Source organism: Hippocampus comes, unplaced genomic scaffold (assembly GCF_001891065.2).
Source record: "Hippocampus comes isolate QL1 unplaced genomic scaffold, H_comes_QL1_v1.1 scaffold6, whole genome shotgun sequence".
Taxonomy (NCBI): Eukaryota; Metazoa; Chordata; class Actinopteri; order Syngnathiformes; family Syngnathidae; genus Hippocampus; species Hippocampus comes.
In genome coordinates this window covers 107389-129819 of record NW_017805833.1, presented here as the reverse complement: position 1 = coordinate 129819, position 22431 = coordinate 107389, and the positions used below count along the sequence as shown (strand labels likewise).

Genomic DNA, 22431 nt, shown 5'->3' with positions numbered 1-22431 from the left:
TCTGGCCGCACACATTCAGCCAATCACAGATGCCAGCGGGCATGCGTGTTGTTTGAACTCACAAGGAAAATTGCTCAGTTGTTGACTATGGACACACTAAATTTTTGATAAACAATGGTAGGAGATATACTGCCCTCATGCTGAACGTGATTTGAGCTGTTTTTGTGACATGATTACATATAAAGGCAGTACGGTTCATCACATACACACCAGAGGAAGGAAAACGTTTTGTGGTCAGTTGATAAAAAAAAAAAAAAAAAAAAAAAAAAAATTCAAATGGGTGCTCAGAGACAATTTGCATTAACTGTAGGCCTACTTTGCGGCTTATGCTAGCTCCTCGCACGCAGTCGTGGCGCCTCTGGGTGGCCCAGGTGGTGCTGCACCTGCTCTTGTGAGAAGCCCGGTCCACAAGGGCACCCCAGGGTGCAAACCTGGTCTCATGCTCATCACTCACACGCGCACCGCTCATTCCCTCTTGACTGTGGTGAGAGTGATTCTCTGAGATGCGCTAATTTGATTACTGCTACAGTGGAGCCTCCTCCCAGTTGACTACAATCTGTTTCCAATTTGTTCATCTTTTAAGCTACAGTATTTGTGTAAAATTTGTGATGAAGAGTGTGCGGATTGTTTCAAGTTTCAGTGTTAGCACAGTCATATTGGATGGCTATCTCTTGAAATGCACATGGAAATAGACACAGAAAAATGGATGTATGCGCCCTCGACCATCCAGTCAAGTAATAGCGTGTGAGTAGTTTTTCTTTTTGACTGGTAAAAAGTAAGAAAACCATTTTATTGACATAATTAAAAATAACTACCTACAGTATTGGTGTTGTTGATTCAATTTTTACACCTCTTTAATTCAAAACTAGCTTTCAGTACTCTGCGTAAGTTACACGAACTTCTGGCCGCACACATTCAGCCAATCACAGATGCCAGCGGGCATGCGTGTTGTTTGAACTCACAAGGAAAATTGCTCAGTTGTTGACTATGGACACACTAAATTTTTGATAAACAATGGTAGGAGATATACTGCCCTCATGCTGAACGTGATTTGAGCTGTTTTTGTGACATGATTACATATAAAGGCAGTACGGTTCATCACATACACACCAGCTAAAAAGTGGACGCGGGCCAAACAATGTAGGACACAATGATTGCGGTCTGTGGACTTGTACATCACTGCCAGCCCAGCTTCCAATGCGAGCCAAAAAGGAGCAGGCGTTGGCTATTTGGTGTAGCTTGTTAAATGTGTGGACTTGTTTACAGCTTTTGAACCAAAATTGCAATACTTAAAGCAAATGAAAGCCGCGGCCTTGAAAGACTGGCGATGTTCATGGGTTAGTTTTTCATTACTGTCAGAAAAGGAGATGTAAACGCAATGCTGTATTTAATGTTTATCTGCATTTTTAAAAGTCATTTTTGGTAGGTTTCCCAGTTGTCTGGTTTTAGTGGGGTTCACATGTTAAGGCGCCGCTTGAATTGTTTTGAGTCCGTTTTCACAATGTCTCAGTCATTACAATTTCATCGAACCTGACCAGTCTTCCTTCATTTTTCAGGACTTTAGGAAACAAGTCGCCCCTTTGCTCAAGAGCTTCCAAGGAGAGGTGAGTTCTTCCTGTTATACTTGTGATAAATCTGCTTATTAAACGCAGCGCTCACCAGACGCCATTTTAACAGCCGCTCTGACTTCGCTTGTCCTTTAGTCTTCTCTATTACTTCTTTTCCTTCCCAACTCCTCTTGTTCTTTCTCTCGCCACTATCTCATTTCCCCTCCCACTTTTTTCTCCTCTTGATTTTCCTGTCCTATTCATGAAGTCCTGTAGCCCGAGGGTGTGTTTAAATTGCATCCTGCAACAACAACCAAAAAAAAAAAAAAAGGCATCACTAAACCCTGGCTTTAGCCTGTCGCAACTCACCGAATGCCATTTCCTCTGACTGCGTTTATTTTTCTGCATGTCTGACTGGGGTATTTGTTGTTTTTATTTTTTGTCGATGGGGGTGAATCACAGGCCACATTTATTTTTTTTTTTGGTGTAACATTTCGTTCCCTCACCCACCTCCTACATTTGCATATACCTTGACCTATAAGGGGTGTGTGTGTGTGTGTGTGTGTGTGTGTGTGTGTGTGTGTGTGTGTGTGTGTGTGTGTGTGTGTGTGTGTGTGCGCGTGCGTGTGCGCGCGCACTTATTTCACACTCCCACACCCAAACTCCTCCATCATTTTGGCCTATTTCCACGCTGACTCCTCCTCTCAGCATTTCCAGTTCACTCCCATATGTGAGAGAGGGTAAGAGTGGAAGCGGCTGTTTTGGACTCAGGCATTATTTGGGGCTGGAGTGGGTGGACATGCGGTGCAGCCAGCTCCCCGACCAGCTCACACAAAAACACGCACACACACTCTGTGCACGCAAATAGATAGTGACAGGGCTGCTGTGCTACTGGCCATAGAATATTACAGTTTAACACTGGGTTACTTTCCATATTCTTGTGTTGGTTGGGGCAGCCACCACAGCCAGCGGTTGTGTTGAAAAAACAAAAACATGCTATAATTCAAAGTGGCTCCAGCATGTTCTGCTGATGATCCACACTCTATTTAGAGTGAAGAAACTGCACCGATGTACAGTAACTGGGGTTTTGTCAGCTGTTTCCAACACTGTGTCGACACACCTCAACGTGCACAGTCCAACAAAATGAGGCGCTTAGTGGGTGGTCGGCCAGCCAAGGAGACATTATTGTGCGATTATTGAGATAATACTGTACACCCGCGCCAGTCGAGAAGCAGACCATCAATCAGTCAACTATTCTGCTCTGCCGGCATGCCACAACATGATCTGCGCCAGGAGTGTGTAATTTTTAGCCCGGGATTTGTTTGCTTACCCTCCCCCCCCTCAAGCCTTTTGAACGAGAATAAGACAGCGTCACGTCTTCATTGCCTATCCTCCAGCAACCGTCTGGATGTCAGTTCCAGACAGAACTTTGAAGTTTGGCTCTTTGTCAATGGAAGGTACATACCTGCAGGTTGTAATTATTATTATTATTACCAATAAAGTGTACAGTTTCCACAAAGCCTCACTTTAGTGTGTGTGTGGGTGAGTGTGTGTGCGTTTGTGTGTGTGTGCGTGCGTGCGTGTGTGTGTGTGCGTGCGTGAGGATGCGTGTGTGTGTGTGTGTGTGTGTGTGTGTGTGTGTGTGTGTGTGTGTGTGTGTGTGTGTGTGTGTGTGTGTGTGTATGTTGCATGCTCAGTCTTCCTTGTTGGTCCATCGATCAGATAAGCTTTTCCATTATCCGAGGCTTCAGTCTTTGCTTCCCATAGCCGCCTCTTATCAGAATCAAGTGGGGCCACACACACACACACACACACACACACACACACACTTCCCACTCCCCCTCACCCTCTCACCCACAGACTCACCAACCACTCAGGTGGGCCTGATGCCCTTCACACAGGAATAGTGGTGTGAGGTGGTGCTGAGTGACGATGGCCCAAGGGCGCTGACGTACATCTACGGATGTGTTCTTGGGATGTGTCAGGAATTCCTTTTTTTTGCAATTGCAAGCATTTCTCCCGATGCAGGCGTGGCACCATTTGTGTCACTTCATTTGTTTTGAGTGTGCGTGTGTGCATGCGGGGTATGGGGGCAGGGGAGGATGTGAGAGCAGATGTGATCGGGATTGGTGGAGCGCGCTGCACTCTGGGAACCGCAAGGGCTGTATTTGCAAATCCTGGGTGGTCTTCTAATGGCTCTGGTCCTGCAGTTAACCTGCCTCTAACTGTAGGGTGTGTCCTACATTAAACTCTATTTCCTGCCTCCCATGTCGGGCTATATAAAGCTGCCGTACCACTGACCTTGGCCCCGTCATTGTACAGTCATGCAGCTGTCTTCCTTCATCGCCTCTGGAAGATAATATATGTGTAACAAACATTCTTCAATATTTTGAGTTTTAGCCACTTAAATACACTAATCATGTTGTCTCTTTTTCCCTCGCTGCGCACATTTGATTGCCCGCATTCAATGACGCACTCTGTGCTCTGAATTTTGGCTGCTGAGACTGCATGCTTCACTATTTCATCCATAGGTACGCCTCGATACAAAATTATGAATTACATTAACCATACGGGTATGTATAACTTTTTTGACTTCAGAGGTGCATTTTTTTTTCTTCAGATTGGGTTATCCAACTTTAAAGTGTAAATGCATGAGCTGTCTGGGAGCAGATGAAAATAACGATAGGGAGGTTTGATTGACACGTTGGCAGAGAGACGCTAATCTAAGTTTGATTCACCGAAGTTCTAACACCACAATAACAAACTTGAACAGGTATTAGATATTAAATGACTCACTCAGATCTTGGTGTCAATCAAAACTGAGCGTGATCATCTTTGGCAACTTCATGCAGTGTGTTTTTGCGCACCTCATGTTGAGGCCAGGGAGTTGATAGCATGACTGTTTACAGGGACACGCATCGGTTTGATTGTAGTGTGTGAGCAGTATTAGTCCTGAGCATCCGTAATCTTCCATTAGTGGCTGCACAATTGACGAACGCAATCACTCCATCATGTCACACTATGAGGGCAATGCACACGGGGGAGAATTAACATATAAAAGCAGCAGGACAGCGTTGGGTGTGCGAATGTGTGGATCTGCATGCGAGACATGTCAGACCTGTCCATCCGGAGCTTAAAAGAGAAACATGAGAAGCACGTGACAAAGAATGACGGTTAGAAAGAAAAATGGACGGGAACATGGACATGACGAGAGGGAGAATTGAAAAGAGAAAAAATAATGGAGGGGGCGTGAGGGGTACTGCTTGCACCATCCGGCCCGAGGGCCAGATGTTTTGCGGCAAAAAAAAAAAAAAAAATTGAGATGAATCAAAGCCATGTGAAGAGATTTATTAGGTTCCCATAAGAGCGCAGGCAGAATTACATGTATCCCACTTTGTTTACAGTGGCGAGGACCTCTAAACCTCCCATCAGCAACACTACTGGTTTGGCTGGGAATGTGAAGACTTAATATTTGGACTTACGTAGGCTTTTGTCTCTACCCCCCAACCCCCACCGCGAATGTGCTGTGGAGCTGGAAGACAAACACATTCCTGTTTAGTCTGAGTGTGTGAGGCACAGTAGTCAGCTGTAGCGCTGCCCAGTACAGTAGCAACATCTGAATGTCTTTATTTGGCATCTGTTTCCCTTCATTTCGACTCGACTTTCAGATGTGTTGTCGGCCTACTCAGCCTGCTTCTCTTATCGAAGCGTGACAGTCAGTCTATCGCCGTTTCACCATTGACAAGCCTATTAATACATCTCCAGTATGATAACAGAATTAATCCCTTATGGATCCATTCTAATGCTGTCCATTTCGATTAATATCTGGGACGGAACGCATGCCCTGTCCTCTCGTGTTAATGGCTGCATTGGTCATGGATCCACGCTGTATTGCCGCTAAGAGCTGACTGAATAATCTGCTCCCGCTGTGGCTGGAAAGACTGAGCCAGCTGTTTAATGATGTCAGCGGGTTGGAGGGGATATGACCACACTTGCACTCATTCACTCGCTCGCTTAGGACAGACAGACAAACAGACCGACATGAATACACAGCAAATGGAACGCGCCCGTTGCAGTCTGAACAGCTGAGCTGATTGCACAGGAAGGAAACACAACAACTTTGGTTACATGCAACATACCAACACACGGTCGGGGTGGACGACTGTCTCTAAGCCACCTAGCGATACAGGTCTGTTTCGTTAGCCACTGTGCCATTCGGGACTATAAACCTAAATATGGCGGAGTTTTGGCGTGATAGCAAAGCAAGTACGTCCCACTGCTGAGGCGGTACCATATCGATAGCCACAAAATGCCGCCCTGTTTAAAAAAAAATTAATGCAGTTTTGTTTTCAACTTTCATTTTGTGCAGTCATGTTTACAACCCAAATGGTTGTACTGGCGGCTTCTTTTCTGTGTTTTTCCATTGCGCATCCGCAGACCGCTTTGAATTGCACGTGGACCGCAGATGCAGGACACGGTTGCTGCATTTGCAAAATGCCACTTTTCAGGGTTCATGTTGGTACGTGTACCAAGCATGCGCATGAGTCCATGCATCCTTATCGATAAACACGTTTGTAGTGCGGTGGACCATATGCACGGCAACCCATTAAACATTTTCTGGTGAAAAGGTCAGATGCCATATGAGTTGTCTCCGTCAACATGTTCGAAGCTGCTGAGACAGCAATTGACCGAAAAATAACCTCCTTCCTTAAACTCATTATAACCTGGGGTTGTGTAATAAGTATACTCAAGTACTTAACTATATATTATATGTATGTAGAACCACATAGAGTTTAACACATGCTGAGTGACTCACAACTACAAAGGACATGGAAAGTGAATATTCGTCGAGCCACTTTGACCATCACAACTAATACAGAAAAGAGTCGGCAGCATTTGGAGCTCCGTCTCCCTCATTGCCCTGCGATTACTCCGTCTGGCTGAGCCAGCCGCTCTCGTCACGAAGCTACTGTCGCAGGGATCGAGAGAGTCTGGAGCCGTGAGCACATTGATCCTGTCAGTAGTAGAAACTTGCCTTTATTATTATTTTTTTAGTCGTATAGTTTTCTTTATTGCTTCTGTTTTATGTTTTCATAAACCCAATTTCATTGTTTCCGTGCCACGGGTCGGTATTGGTACAACCTTACTGGAAAGTAGTCGACGACTACGTTTGTCAATGGAAAGACAAACTCAACTGTACTGCTTGGGGTAAAGTGTGAAAGTTCAAAGGTCAATGTATAGCCTTTAACACCTATGGATCTCACCTCACGCACACATCTGAGGTGATGTGAACTCGCTTACACTTCATTTCTCTTTTGCCTTGACAGATCGACGCCCTCAGTAAGAGGAGTAAAGAAGCAGAGGCCGCCTTCTTAAACGTGTACAAGAAAATAATCGATGTCCCAGGTAAGACGAGTCATCGTGCTGTTTCCTCTGTGGCTCTAGATGCGTCATCAGGCTACAAAAAATGTCGTCAGCGGGACCCTTTCATGCATGCAGGCAGCACCAACAGATGAGGAAAGGGAAAAAGCATGACACCATCCCTCTGGTGCTCCGCCGCGGTGCATCCAGGCGTGCTGCAGCGTCCTATTATGTCCACATGAGATCTCGTCTGCACTGGTGTTGCCTTTAAGAACGTCTTTAAAGAAAAAAAAAAGTTGTCCTCATGTGCTTGTCGAGCGCTGCCGCGACGTACCATGAGCAGTCACGGCGTCGAGGTCGGAGAGGGACATGCAGCACCGCTGGTGGGAGATCTTAGGCTACACGGGTGCCCTGAGGGGGCCACGTATGTCGGAACAAGAGGCGTCAAGTTCATCTATAGCGTAAGGAGGTCATCATATTCCCACACGGTTAGACCTACAGTAATATCTTTGGATTGTACTGCTCCCAATAAGTCAGCGGCGGCACTGACGGGGGCTATTCTTAACTTGCAGCAAGACAATGATGTAATGCCTGATGCACACACAGCAGCAACCTGACTAATGCGGCGGTCTTGAAAGTGGAAACAGTGTGTTTTGTTCTGTCTTCTATCAGCTGAAGGCCTGGTTAGTCAGCCCAGTGTGCTCTGCTGGAGATTAAAGGTGTCTGGTGAGCGCGTTTAGCATCAGTGGCCCACAAGTCAGGCTACTTTTAACTGGCTGTACAGTAGATTCGAAGGAGGAGGAGGAGGGGTGGCGATGATGGTGTACGTGAAGGACAAAGGTTTGATAAGGCAGAGAAAGTTACATTTCAAGGGCGCCAACTTGGAGGCAGATAGGAGTTCCATTCAGGTTGTGTGGTTATGTTGCTCAATGTTTGTTTGTACTGTGTGTGCGCAGCCGATGTGTGAACACACATGCGAGCATGTAGCTTTACCCTGCATGGTGTGTCACCTTGACAGCACAGAATCAGCATGAAATTCTCCAATCGTTCTCTGCTGATCTCTCATTAGCATAGTTAAGATATCTAACTGTGTCAGACATGAGGCGCGCACACAGTCCTTACCCCCAGCTGTAAGCTGTCAGTTCCTCTTATCTGTACTACGCACACACACACACACACACACACACACACACACACACACACACACACACACACACACACACACAGAAAATGCTCTTTTCGCTGGCATGCTGATGAGCGTCGCCCGCGTCTCTTGGCTGCCTGTCACCAGTCTGCCACCCATGAGCACCAATCAGATGTGATTGGCCTGACTGACAGGGCTCTCTTCATCACACTGACAGTTAACCCTGCTGTGTATTCAGACATGTTGGGAAGATGCCTCCAGAAAGTCTTTCTTCCGCCGCTTTTTTTTTTTTTTTTTGCATTACATATTCGACGCCTTCCACATTTCTTGGCGTGTGTGCTGTCAAGCCCATTCTAAGGAAATAACTTTATTCACGGTCATCGCTAGTAGCTAGCTATCCATTAGCCACTTGATTGCGACATGTCAAAGGTCACAGTTGATATTACCGCTGATGGTGTCTCAAAACAAAATTTGTCTCAAGACACATTTTATGTGGAACTCTGACATAACAACGCCTTGTACGATGGCAACTCATGATTAGAAAAATATGGCCCTAAAGGTCGAAGTTGAACCTTTAGGATCTCGTAAACCAAGTGATGAGTGGTCGCTTAGTGTTTATTTTTGTTGTTGTTTGTTGCTGACTTTCTTTTATGCTTGTCTTTAAGTCACAACATGAGGAAATACGATGTAAATAGGGATGTAATGATTATTCAAATAAATTCAATAATTCGATAACAAAAAAAAAGATTAAAGCAAAATCAGTGTGTCAAAGCTACGCAGAGCCTCTTTTCCACACGGACTAATGTTACTGCGGTTGCATGTATCACTCCATGCAGAAATACGTTGGCGGCAAAGGAGGAGGATAGTCTGTTAAAGACAGTGAATGTCCCAAAGAGGGTAAAGTGCAATGTGTACCACAACAGCAAGTCCACAATCTCCAACAGAGATCATAATTATGTTAGCTAATTTAAAGTAGCCTACCACTGCCATTTGAAACGTATTCTAATAACCCCAACAAATGGACAAAAATAGACACTGTTGCCGGTCTACTGCCAGTCCCTTCAATGAGCAAACGGTAAGAAAACAACACGTAATAAGAGCTGTAATTCACGAGCTACTGATGGGTTTGACTCACTCAGATTAACTTAACATTTTAATAGGTCGCTACCTTTACACTCTCATTAGCTAACCACTCACCAGGCCAGGCCTGAGATTGATTGATAAAAAACGTAAAGTAGGGCTCCACATTAACTTTTGGACTGGTAGCACTGGTGTGACCAGCTTTTTTGGTTGGTTGCACCAACACAGAATTGATCGCACCCTTTTTCTTTGGGACGGTACAGTATGACCATATTTGCTGATGCATAGTTGCCTCAATTGGTAAACCGTAGTCTTGTGATGTGAAGATTGACATTGACTGAAGATAGATTTTACCGTTACGACAACTTTTTTGGGAACAAGCAGCGGCTGACAGAACAGAAGACAAAAAGGGAAACGATACTGTGGTAAAAACTTAAAACAATAACGGCTGACAGCGAAACAACTGGAAATGTGTTTTATTTGTATTATAAAATCTAATTTGAATGCTTTTAATAAGTAATGTTCTATATCCAACATTTTAAAATATTTTACAATTGCTGTGTGAATTTTGTGTGAATGTTCTCCCTGTTCCTGCGTGGGTTTTCCCCGGGTACTCTGGTTTCCTCCCACATTCCAAAAACATGCATGGCAGGTTAAATTGTTCCTAGGTGTGAGTGTGAGAGCGGATGGTTGTTCGTCTATGTGTGCCCTGCGATTGTCTGGCAACCAGTTTAGGGTGGACCCCCGCCTCTTGCCCAAAGACAGCTGGGACAGGCTCTAGCACGTCGGCGACCCTTGTGAGAATAAGATAATGGATGGATGGATGTATAAACACACACAAACATTTTTTTTTCACACTACTGATATTTTTATTTATATACAGGACTTAACAAAGGCACCAAAATATTTAATTGTTTAAGAGGAGCCGCTGCGGGTGCCCACGCCGCCATCAAAAGAAAAGTCAACATAAAATGACAAAATAATACAAGACAACACATAAGACGCAGACAATCGTGCAATCTATGTACTTCGCGTCTTGCTGAACGCGAGAGGTTTTGATGTTTAAGTTGGCGATCGCTTAGTACAAGTTTCGTTCGAGACCCAATCATCCATATACATCGTGTGTTTTTCAACATAAGTACCAAAAGCATTTATAATTCCACATGCACCAGACAAGCGCGCGATCTCCTTTGCCAAAATTGCTGTGCGTGTCGTAAGCGCCTCAGTGAACTTGAGCGAGCTGAACTGGAAGCCGTTCATGATCAATCAAATCGTGCTAGTTAAGTTAGATGGGCGTCAACGTGGCAAAGTACACATCCAGACTTGGATATTTATTTCTGTAATTTATACAGGCAGGGTTTAATCTGACGCGCATTCCACCTTCTGTGTGCAGTGTGATAGAGGGACACAGAGTTGGAGCGCCTTCGCTATATGCTCCGGTAGGAGCCTTAAAACATGTACTCGCGCTGCGCCACAGGATGAAATGATGAGAAATATGAGTTAACAAAGGTTTTATGATGGCTGAGTTTGACCGGGATGAACAGATTAATTAAATTTCAGTCGAACTGTGTCTGTTTTGAAAATTTGAAGTACATTTTTCATTTATTATACTTTTTTTTTTTTTTTAAAGGTAATTCTCAATGAAAAATTCAATAGACACTCTGCATCATAGTGTCCCGAAAGCCATTATGCACTGCCTATTTTGTATTTCATTTCAGATAGCATTCCAAGAGTTGTGAGGCCATCAGAAATTAACAGTGGCTTTGTATCAGTTACTTGTTAGCCCACTGTTCTATGATAACGCCAGCACTTGCGATATTTTGTCCTTGACGGCGCTAGCGGTTCTTCGCAGAGGGAGCAGAGGTCACGGTCGGTGGCAAAATAATGGTCCCGGAGCCGTTAGAGATTCATCGCCTTGCTCAAGGACACCTTAGCGGGGTCAAACGTTTGCTCTCACGGGGCCTGATGAATGCGGTTATTGCATTCTTGTAATCTGCTTTGCGCCTGGTGTTAAATGTTGTGTGTGTACTCCTGTGGCAGATCCCGTACCTGTGCTGGAGCTGGCTCAGCAGCTGCAGCTGAAGCTCCAGAGGATGCACGACATTGAGATGGAGAACACCAAACTTCGAGAGACACTGGAGGACTACAACAAAGAGTTTGCAGAGGTCAAAAACCAAGGTTAGATACATATATACAGATCTATATATATCTTGTAGATCTATATTTAAAATTGCTGCTTTAAAATAAGCGGTAAAATATGGCCTGCAAGCAACCAAGAATTTACATTATCACGAGGCCTGTATGATTTGTTGCATCACATCCACCTCACATTTTTGAGGTTGGGGGATCAAAGCCCGGCTCTGGTCTTTTTGTGTAGAATTGACATGTTCCTTTAGGCCAGAATGAATTTAGAAAATTATCTCATTGCAATTTTTTTTCAACTCAGTATTCCAATTTTGATTTAATATAGAATTATTTTTCAACGTTTTTTTTAACAAGCACGGACAATAAATGAACCTGTATTACAATAAATTTATTGACTGACCCATGTTTTCCCCCCCCCCAATGGCAGCCTTTGCAATTTGAAAATTGCACTCTACTACATTTAAATGTCAATTTGACTTGTATTAATTATTCCGCCCCATTGTACTTCAATCATGTTTCCCACTAAAATTAATAGAAATGGAATTAATCCTTTCCAGCCCCACAACCAGCAGAAGGACAAATGTTCCGAACCAAAGTAAAGTGCGGGAGTGAGAGGGGGAGGGGTGCAGGGGGGATGACAATATTTCCTTTCACAACACATGAAAATGATGAAAAGCAAAAGTATCACCAGGGAGCCTGTTAATCAGATTTGAAAATAAATAATCTATCCTGACATCACAAGCAACTTGAGAGCCGTGTGCCACTTTGAATTAGGGCTTTATAAATCTTGAGTGTGATTTGGAAATGGTTGCAATTAGAATTAAAAATAGATGGCCCGACAAGTCTGTGCAGTGAAAATGTGAATAGAATCTAGTGTTCCTCCCAGGTCCACGACATTAACGGCAGTATGTTGATGACATTTTTACAGTGGAGAGAAACCTGCACGGCGGACATTTTCAATCCACATTTGGAAATATTTGAACGCCTCGTGCATTATTAAAAGCACAAAATGTACAAGGTTTTACTCTTCCAATTAGGTTTTCATGGGGAAAGAACATGTGGCACATTTTCATGAATAAAAAACGACAAGCGACCTCGGGGTAAAGAAAGATGGAAAAAGTGACAAAGGCGGAGATGAGCGAAAAGGAGTTGTAAAAGTGGTTTAATTTTAAGTCCAGGGCAGGGCGGGGAATAGCGAGAGGAGGAGGGCTAGAGGGAGCAGGGAATGTTTTGGAATCTCCCCTTTTTTTTCTCAGCGAGGGTTAATTGGGCCAGCTCGATAGCGGCAGGGTTCCATTCTGCCATTGATTTTCCTGTTCCCTCATCCTTTATCCCTACTTCCCGCCTCAATAGATGGGGGGATATTTAAACCCCAAAACACGCTGTGTAACTCCCACTCCTGTTCAACACACACGCACACACATGCCGAGCTGCACATGGACGCACACACATACAAATGGAGCGGGGGCCATTGATCCTTGCAACCTAAATGTTTAAAGTTCAGTTAAGCAGTTAAGGGGTAAGAGGGCTCTGAGGGGACTCTCCTATTGATTATGTGTCAGAGTAGTGAGACCGGAGTTTAAATCACACGGGGCGTGCGCGCACGAGGCGTGCACACACACACATGCATGCTAAGAGCCCTCAGTCGAAGGCTGCAATGCTCTTTATCACTGTCTCAGGCATTTATATCTTTCTCTGAGAAATCCACACACATACACAAGAGGCCTATTTATTACTCCAGTTATGTTAGATTTATTTCCGGGCCACCCCGTGCAGAGCCCAGCCGTCAGCAGGTTATGGGGTTTCAGCACTAATGCAGTCCTAATGAATACGGCGTATCTGCTCTCGGAGAACATGAGTGTACCCTCCGTCTGCTTTAGATGGAAAGGCCAGGCAGGAGCCTCCGGTGCGCGTGGAGCAGGTCCTAGTCTGTGTTGACTTGGGAAAGCTCACACACACACACACTCAGACATGTGCACTGGCATACACTGGAAGTGTGAAGCGCCTGAATAATACGACAGAAGTGCACCTTTCCTTCTTCCTTGTGTTTATATCTTTAAAAAGTATTCTTACCTCCCAACTGACATAGAGTGGTGCCCCAATATCCGAGTGACACTACTTGCTAATTTTTTCGAGACGCTAGCCGTCGCTTGGCCGAAATTTTTTGCTTTGATTTGTAAGCGTAGACCTGAGATACCAGTATCGTATGATGGCGGTGAACTCAACTCGACTCACTTCACAGTGAGCGTCACTGAATTGGTGACCAGTTCTCCATTTTTCAAAAGATTTTCAAGCTGTTTAATGCCACCCCCAGTTGAAGTTTACTGTCAAACTAACATGAAACAAAGACAATTACACCTTGTACATTAAAAATAAAAAAAGCACATAGCTTACCCTTTCAGTTCACTAGCTTCATGCCAACTTTAATAGCATCCATCGATGTTGCAACACCTGCATTAAGCAATGGATAGACCACAAACGGTGCAGCAATACACTTAGAAAGACCGGTTCTCTGTAATGTATTCTTTATCCTCGGCGAAGAACGACTATTATTGGTGTCGAATGGATGAGCTGGGAGAAATTTAGACCTCTCAATGAACTGTCTGTTTGTATTATACTGCCCCCAGGTGGCCAAGGCAGGCACACCAGTAAGTGTAGCACAGTGACCATTCAAGTGATGCAATGTGACAAAAACTGTTTCAGAATGTCTTTCCTGTATGTATTTTTTCAAGTACTCTTAACCTTTTTCCATGTCAAACACACAGTACAAAATTTTTTTAAGGCTTAAATGGCTTCATAGCATTTTCCTTCATTTCAATGGGAAAAGATGATTTAAGAAAATTTGAGTGTTTTGGGTTATGAGCAGGTTAACAGACAAATTAACCTTGTGTCTCAGTGCTCCACTTTATTTGTTTTGGATTCATGTCAGGGGTTTTATTTTATTCAACTCTGATTTCAATTTTTGTCAAAATGGAAATTTTATTTTAGTTAGTATTTTTGTTGTTTTGAACGAAAGGGACATTTGGTTATAATCTTGTGTTCTCTCTCATGTGGCCTGACCAACCTCAAAGAGAACTTTTGACTTGTTGAAAACATTTATTTGTAGGCCTTTTAGATTTGAATTTGAGTAACCCTGATTTAAAGTCTTCACTGAGGCTAACATGCATGATTTTTTAGAATGGGGGAGGGGGGGTGTCAGAGTATTCGCAGAAAACTAATGCACGCAGAGACAACCTGCAGACTCCACACAAGAAGGCTCAAGACGATATTTACACCTTTAATTTATTTTGTAATCAAATCATAATACCATAATGACAAGCTGATCACCGTTCAATTACTTGGATAATGAGTGTTAAGTTTAGATCAAATTGAGAATAAAAGAACTCAATAGATTTCACTCAAATGAGCCTGATACGAACAAATCACAGGAGTGTATGTATGACACCTGCTATTAAACTATAAATCGTTTGATTTCAACGTGTTGTCATTGCCTTTAATAGCCTCACAATCTTTGTCTAATCTAACATTAAAACATTTCATAAATCACCAAAAGTCTAAATAGACTTGCTAACCACTCACTGCCTGTAGCACTTAGTTTGCTTAAACAGTAACCTTTTACATACAATATAGAATGAGTGAAAATATCTGTTCTTACAGTTTTTTTTTAATTCAACCCTGTTTTCCACGTTGCCTCTTTATTCACATTCTTTGTGTTTTTATTGCCTCTATTTGTATTCATTGTTGACCCGTGCTTCTCCCTCCCGCAGAGGTGACCATCAAGGCCTTGAAGGAAAAGATCCGCGAGTATGAGCAGTCGCTGAAGAACCAAGCTGAGAACCTGGCACAAGAAACGCAAATCCAGTTACACAACGACTATGCAGAGAAAGAGAGGTGTGCGTGCGTGCGTGCGCCTGTTGTGATTTGAGTCATTGGATGATCACATGATAGATTTTTTCTTTCTTTCTTTCTTTCTTTTTTTTTTTTTATTTAAAAAAAACCCAAGCATTCAGTCTTCATCAGTTCAATCAACCCATTTGCATTGCGTTACTCATTGCCTAGACTCTTTTAGATGAATGGCGGATTGGACAGTAAAACAATGGCTGATTTCTCCCATGGCTGTGCCACTTACCGTGATTGGAATCAGCCACCTCAGGCTGCTATTTTCTCTCTTCGCCACAAACTATTTCAACCATCCTGTCTGGATTTAATGTTACACATGGGTCTTTTTATTGGCTCCGGGAGTGGAATGAAACCCTAGAAATAGCTTGATTTGATATCCTGAAGATTAGCGTTCATAATTAATTCTAATGGGCCACTTCCTCGTTTGATAAAAAGCCGTTTGGATTTCTTTTGTTGAATGTTGATTTTTGTCAGAAACATAGGGCGCTTGTGCTTGCAGTAATGAATCATAAAAAATGCATTGGCGCTAGATATTTTATCAATGTAAAATGTTATCTTGTGGTGCCACATTAAGTCGAATTTGTCAAAGGCATGTGTTAAATGTGGTTATCCTGGTTCGTGTTTATGATATTTCAAAGTTTAAAGAGACATGCTTGTGTTCTTAGAAATGACAGCGAACGTCTCTGGCATCTTATGCCTCTGATTAGATCTACAAGAAACCACAGGACCAGAAAAAAAAAAAACACTCTTATGATGATGATGATGATGATGATTGTTTTTTTTTTTTTTTTGTGAACTGTTGTTATTATTATTTTTTTTTTTTTGTGAACCCCATCTTTCTCACAAGTGTTCTGGTGTCATTGTCAGCTGAAGCGGGGTACACCCTGGCCATTTACGCACACTTTCACAAGAGGCTTCAATGATGCATATTTTTGAAATGTGGGAGCGATCAGTCTCACATGGAGAAAACACACACGACCTAGGGGAGAACGTGCAAAATACACACAGGAAAGCCCGGAGCTGAGATTCAAACTCAGAACTCTGAGGCAGAGTACTGTACTCGTTCGCCTATTGACATACTCGTCGGCCTATTTGAGAAATGTTTTTTTTTTTTTTTTTTTTGGTGTGATATCGCATTTAGAAAATGTGGTCCAAAAAAGAGTTTAGTGTAAAACGGTACAACTTCATTATCCTCAATGTCGACCATTTTGTGTCTTCTCGGGGAACCCTCTTCTCTGACTGACAAGTTTCAATTAAAAATGTCCACCAATTACTCGAGTAGACCAAAATTCCAAGACATCAACGGATCCAAATCACTGTAAAGTTTCCAATCAATCAATCAATCAATCAATCAATCAATCAATCAAACAAACTTTATTTATATAGCACTTTTCATACATAGAAATGCATTGAAACGCTGTACCATGCTTTAAAACATTTCAAACTTTTTTCAAAAAAAAAAAAAAAAAAAAAGCCGACACTTACCAAAAAACTCGACTTAACTCGCACAAATGGAAGATTATTGGTGAGAAGAGCAGTGTGGGCAGGAGAATAGGTCATGTATGAGGTTAGTCAATTGTTTTATTTTTTTGTTTTTGTTATGAATTTCCACTTGTCACGTTGCTACCCAAAGCCAATGTGCAAGTGAGACTGAGACTCCTGCAATTGCAAATGTACTTCTATATTTAGTCATTTGTGAAATATTTCAGCCCATCTTAACAAAATCATCAGGTGCCCCCCGGCTCGCAATAAAGTACAGCATTACGGCACGTTGTTCATTTAAATGTCAATCCTGTTGCGCCTTGCGAGCTCATTGCCCAATTTAAGACATAGAGACGAAGATGAGTTGTCCGATTTGCATTTCCTGTACGTCAGTGTTTTATAGCCCCCTTCCTGTCTGACTGAGGGCCCACTTCCTGCCTGTGAGAGGGGGCAGCAAATGGATGGCACCTCTGATACGTACGTGGCTTCTTCAAGGAGCGAGCGAAGGAGAAAGATGAAAGGATGAAATTGAGGGCAGGGAGAAAAAAAATGGAGATGACAGGAGAGACGGCGCGGCGGAGAAGGGGGGCATCAAAGAGTGCCATAAAGACACTCTTTGTGCTAGATTATTGATGTTTTTACACGCGGCGGCAATTTCTGAGCAGAGACTAACTTTTTATATGCCAAGAATGAATCTATTTTATCCTTGTGGGTTTTGGAGGCCCACGCCTCCCCGCCTGCTTCCTCGACGTCCCCCCCGCCCCCACCCCCTCGGCGCTGAGTGCCCCAGTGGCTAGACATTCCTGCCTAATAGGACTACTTCATGAGGAGTTGGTTGCATTGGAGGGATTTTTACTCGGGTTGTGGGTGGGGGGGGGGGGTGACACCTCAGAAATGGTGGGAAAAATGGAGAATAGCTGCAGTTGCCGCAAAGTGTAAACCCCGGGATTTATTGACGCAGTCTAGCTGTGACATTGTGCTCTCTAACGTGACTTTTGCCTGCCTTGGTAGGAAACTACAGGAGAGCCAAGATTCCATGTCGTCACGGTTGGAAGAGGCCGAGCACAAGTCCCAGTCCCTCCAGACAGGTAATCCACCTTGAAGGAACTAGGAAATTTGACGTCGCTTTAGTTAAAAGTGTATCTAACAACTCTCTTGTCATTGTTTTTTGCAGTACTTGAAACGACTCAGGCCGAGCTCTTTGATTTGAAGGCAAAATATGACGAGGAATCCTCAGCAAAGTATGTGTCTTCTCCACCTCCTCCTCCTGTTTCTCTCACCCCCTCCATAGTCTGTTCCTGACATAATCATCCTGTTTAGTGTACCTCTTTGCCTGGAAACTCCCTCTCCTCTCGGAACTGCTGGATTGTCTCCCACAAGGCTCAGCCAGCCTCAAAATCCCGGCATTAACCCTGCACTGTAAATACTGACAGGGACTGTGATGCGTTCTGCAGCCACAGCGAGCACAACATTTCCTCGTCGTGTCAAAGTGCACCCCAGCCTGCACTGCAATCCCAAATTTACTGAAGCATTATCTGGAGGGAGACGGGGAGAGTGACTGTGAGCACAGATGTGAACACAAACATCTAAATCAGTTAGCATTTGGCATGGTGATCAAAGACTGGATTTATTGAGTGTGATTTTAATTTGATCATCTCATGTCCCCAATCCTGTCATTTTAGATGATTTTAAAATAACGTACTTGCACAAAGAGGGGGGTAATAACATTACAACAACATGCATGCCTTTCTTATTACTCTATTTCAGCAGCATCCACATACTCGAAAATGCTACAGTATAACAACAACTGACTTTGAGCAAGCATTATTGATGTTCCCTCTTTTCCACTGACGGGACAATGATTGAGATTCCCTCTGAATTATTAAGGAATCAAAACTTGTCAGCGTTAATGAGTAATCTTCCCTCATGTCTATCACACAAGAGTCCTTTTGAACCATCCCTGCTTTTGATACCAGTTGAGAAATCAAAGGGTCAGGCTCTTCGGCATGATAGCCAGATTGTGTAGATAATTGTAGGGACGTCATCACTCACCCAGGTGCCCCACTGCTATAATCTTAGCCACTTACAAATTCGGTCACAAAAAGGTCCTTACCAGCGTGTGGAATCGCCATCGATGGGCTCACACCTAATGCTTATATAACACTCTCTTCCTGGGGGCCACGTCATCGGATGAACAAAATGGGATAGTCGTGAGACAACACGGCGAGGATGGGATGGGTAAATGCGGCAGGCCGTTCTTGACATGGACGTGCGGCAAGATGTTTAAATGATCAAATACAACTCGGAGGCATTCCCAACTGCCACGGACAGCATATTTTTTACTCTGAGGTTATACATTGCCCACCTACGACTCTTCTAAGGCTCATCAATTTGTTTAATTGACCTGCAATGCCTTTTGTGGCATACCCCATTTGTTTATAACGCTTAGTGTTGACTGTGGCTGTGTTAGGGCGAGAGCCCTCTCCGTTACTCACATGTGGTCGTGTGAATGTGAATTAAGGCTCTTTTTACATGTTTTGGCAGAGGAGCTCGATTTGTGAATTAGTTGCTGACAGAAAAATAATGTTATCAAACGTGTGCCTCACCGCACTTGTGCCCACTTTGGAGTGGTGCCAAGGGAGTGGAGCTTCCAGGCCACAAACCATCCCTGAATTTCGGACGAGGAGGATGTTGGTAATCCAAATATAGGCTGGAGTCGATGAACAGTTTTTTCAAAGCTTTTAATAACAGAATATTCCGGGCACCCACGGTTTACAGACAATGGCTGCGGTGGTCACGAGTGCGAAGCAGGAAGGGATTCACATCATTTTAATATCATCAGAAGGGTGGACCAAAACTCAAGGTGTGACATCAGAACTTTCGTTTTTCCTCAACCGATTCTTAGCTTGTAGCAAGTGGTGCATTCCTTTGTCTGTGCGTCTCTACAAAGTCTCCAGTAGGGAGTGTTCCAATTTTAAGTGATGATTGCTTCAAGGACGCAGAGTCTCGCTGCGAGCATGTGAAAATTATACATCATGACTAAATATGAGCAGAATACACACTTCATTTGCTTGTGTTTGTTTTGTTAGAAACATACATGGGGAAGAGAACCTTGTAAAAATAATCACACGTTAAATCGCAATTGCAATATTGTCGGGGTAGATTAGCAGTCTATTAGTAGTCTATTCGATTAGTTTTCAAAATCATTCAGCCCTACTACCCAACCTCTTGTGCAAAATCTCTAGTACTTCAAGAATACATCTGCGAAGAGATCTCCCGCTTTCTGTCAGTTCTGGTTTCAGCTTTTTCCAGGTTCTAAAAAAAAAAAAAATAATAATAATAATAATTATAATAATAATAATAATAATAAATCTTAAAAACAATCTGTACTCAAGAGCCAGAGCACCCTCAGCTGATACAGAAATGTCATTTGTATCAATGAAAACGTCACACGTCCCACCTACTCCTTATCCCCAACCACATAATTTTCACCACACATCAAACTCTCTTAAACCCCAGGGCTCATTTGCAGAAAAATAAATAAACGAATAAATAAATAAGTTTGTGAGTCATAGAGGTTGTGACTGATGAGGGACCCGTGAGTATCAGGTAGCTCCAATCCTCGAGAAGCTCCAATCCATCAGTATCGATCTTTCTAGCGGTGGCGAAGATGAAAACAGCTTTTTACTCGTCAGCACTCCACTCTGTGAAGTGGCACTTTGACGTTCACATCGCCGCGTTCCCTCGGGTGAGGTAGTGGAAGTGACCATTCAAAACAGCACAGATCCGAGTCAAGACATGTCAGCGAAAAATGAAAATCGCTCGATTGTTTTGGCTTCGAGACGACCTGTAAAATGGTCTGTTTCTGAATCCCCTCAATGTATAAAACACAGCGAATTACAAACTTAGCTCGGCAGGCAGGGTTTTTCTTCTCTCCCCCCACCTTGGCCCATATTCACCGTGCCTGTCCATTAAGAGAGTTGTTAAATTGACTGGCTGTTCCAAACAGATCGATCCAACTTGCCTCATCCTCGCACTACTTTTTCGACTTCTCCCTCACTCACTACTCTCCACACTTTTATCTTTTATCTGTTTATGAGAGGACAGTCCACAGGAAGATTGCACAGGGCAACGGTGCCAATCAATACCTTCTATAGACTATCTGCAGTCACCCCTTTGCATTTTCTTTCGCCCGCAGCCCGATCGCACTCTCGCTCATTACTTTGTTTTCAGCCCTTCTTTTGCCCCTTTTATGTGGCAAGAAAGCACATTTTGTGTACAAGGGCCCCATTTGCTTGAATGAGCTAATAAACACATGCCTGCGCACATCTCGACGCACGCTCATGTACACATTCAAACGCACACGCGCTCGCGCGCTCGCTCACTCACTCGTGAGCCCGAGGCAGTCAGGGTCCTTGACTATGTGGCGTGCTGTGATCTGAAATTTTAATGCAACGCTTTAAAGCACACACAAACCCCTCTCTAACCCTGCACCCTCCCAGTCCTTGGAGTCCTTCCCCCCCCGTTTACTGCTTGACTGAGCAAATCGCCAGTGTTTGGCTGAACACAACTTTTAACCCTTTGAATGCTTCACAGTTTGGCACCGCAAAAAGATGCGTACATAAGTGCACGTTTTCACACAAGCGCTTGCATCCGTACACACACGCACACTTGCTCTGAACTTGCTGCTAAGGAGGCCATTGCGTGACAAATCTCCCATCCTCTTGGTGCATTTGGGTAATCTGCCTTTTAAAACACACACGCGCGCACACACACACACACACACACACACAAAACACACAAAACACACACACACGTCCTGAGAATTTGTTCGATGTTGCAGTGCTGGGGACTGTGTGATCTCCAGCAGGAAGCAGACCGGCAGATGTAGAGGAGCCCCCTCTCTGTGTTAGTTCTTTGAGGGTCTGGCTGGCCGTGTTTTACCCGTTTAGTCACTATTAAAGATTAATCATATATTGATCCATGGCTCTGCAGGGTGGTGCGCGCGCGCGTTTGTGTGAGTGTCAGAGTGTGTGTGTTTGCACACACACGTGTAGTTTAATCTTTGTAAAGGCTTGGGGGTCCATTTGCGGAGGAACAAAATTGTAGGTGATGAGGGAGCACTTTGTTCAAATACAGTATACACACACACACACACACACACACACACACACACACACACACACACACACACACACACACACACTACTATTCAGTGGACCAAAAAGTACACACACTGTCACACTCGCACAACCAGCTTCCTTTTAAGCCTCCTTGAAATCCCCAAGGTAACGTTCACTGTGAAAATGTAATGTAGAAAGAAAGGAAAATGGGGTGATGAAAGCTGCTGGGCAAAAAAAAAAAAAAGAAAAACGCGGAAAAGCAAGCCGAGGTCTGGAGGCTACTGCGAAGAAGACGGGATCAGAGTGTGATAGAGGAGGGAAATGAAAATCTAAATCGGGGAATATCCTGCTGGCACAGAGGACACGGGCTGAAGTGGGTGTGGGGGTGTGGGGGGCGGGGGAGTAGCAACGTGGACGAGTTGCAGAAAAAGGAGAGCGGCAGACATACAGTTGGTTTGGGGGGGGGTGAAAAGGAAGTACATCTCTGGACCTTTTTCAGAAGCTTTCCTTCGCTGACCGATGACACTGGGTGCATCACACATGCTACAAAAAAACCTGCATTTCCTTAGTGTGCATTTGAAATGTGCTCTATAGCTCCTCCATGTGGCTGCTCTGTCTAAACTTGACCTTTTTCGTAAATCTTCACCTT

General features: G+C 43.8%; 1 protein-coding gene across 4 annotated transcripts in view; it reads left to right on the top strand.

The window, feature by feature from the left end:
• Positions 1 to 22431, top strand: part of cux1b (cut-like homeobox 1b) — a 96775-nt gene that overhangs the window by 42596 nt on the left and 31748 nt on the right. For all 4 annotated transcript variants that reach the window (XM_019887637.1, XM_019887636.1, XM_019887635.1 and 1 more), the window contains exons 3-8: positions 1557 to 1604; positions 6875 to 6953; positions 11173 to 11310; positions 15045 to 15168; positions 17671 to 17747; positions 17834 to 17900. In XM_019887637.1, coding sequence (XP_019743196.1) covers positions 1557 to 1604; positions 6875 to 6953; positions 11173 to 11310; positions 15045 to 15168; positions 17671 to 17747; positions 17834 to 17900 — 533 coding nt within the window. The remainder of the gene's footprint in view (positions 1 to 1556; positions 1605 to 6874; positions 6954 to 11172; positions 11311 to 15044; positions 15169 to 17670; positions 17748 to 17833; positions 17901 to 22431) is intronic.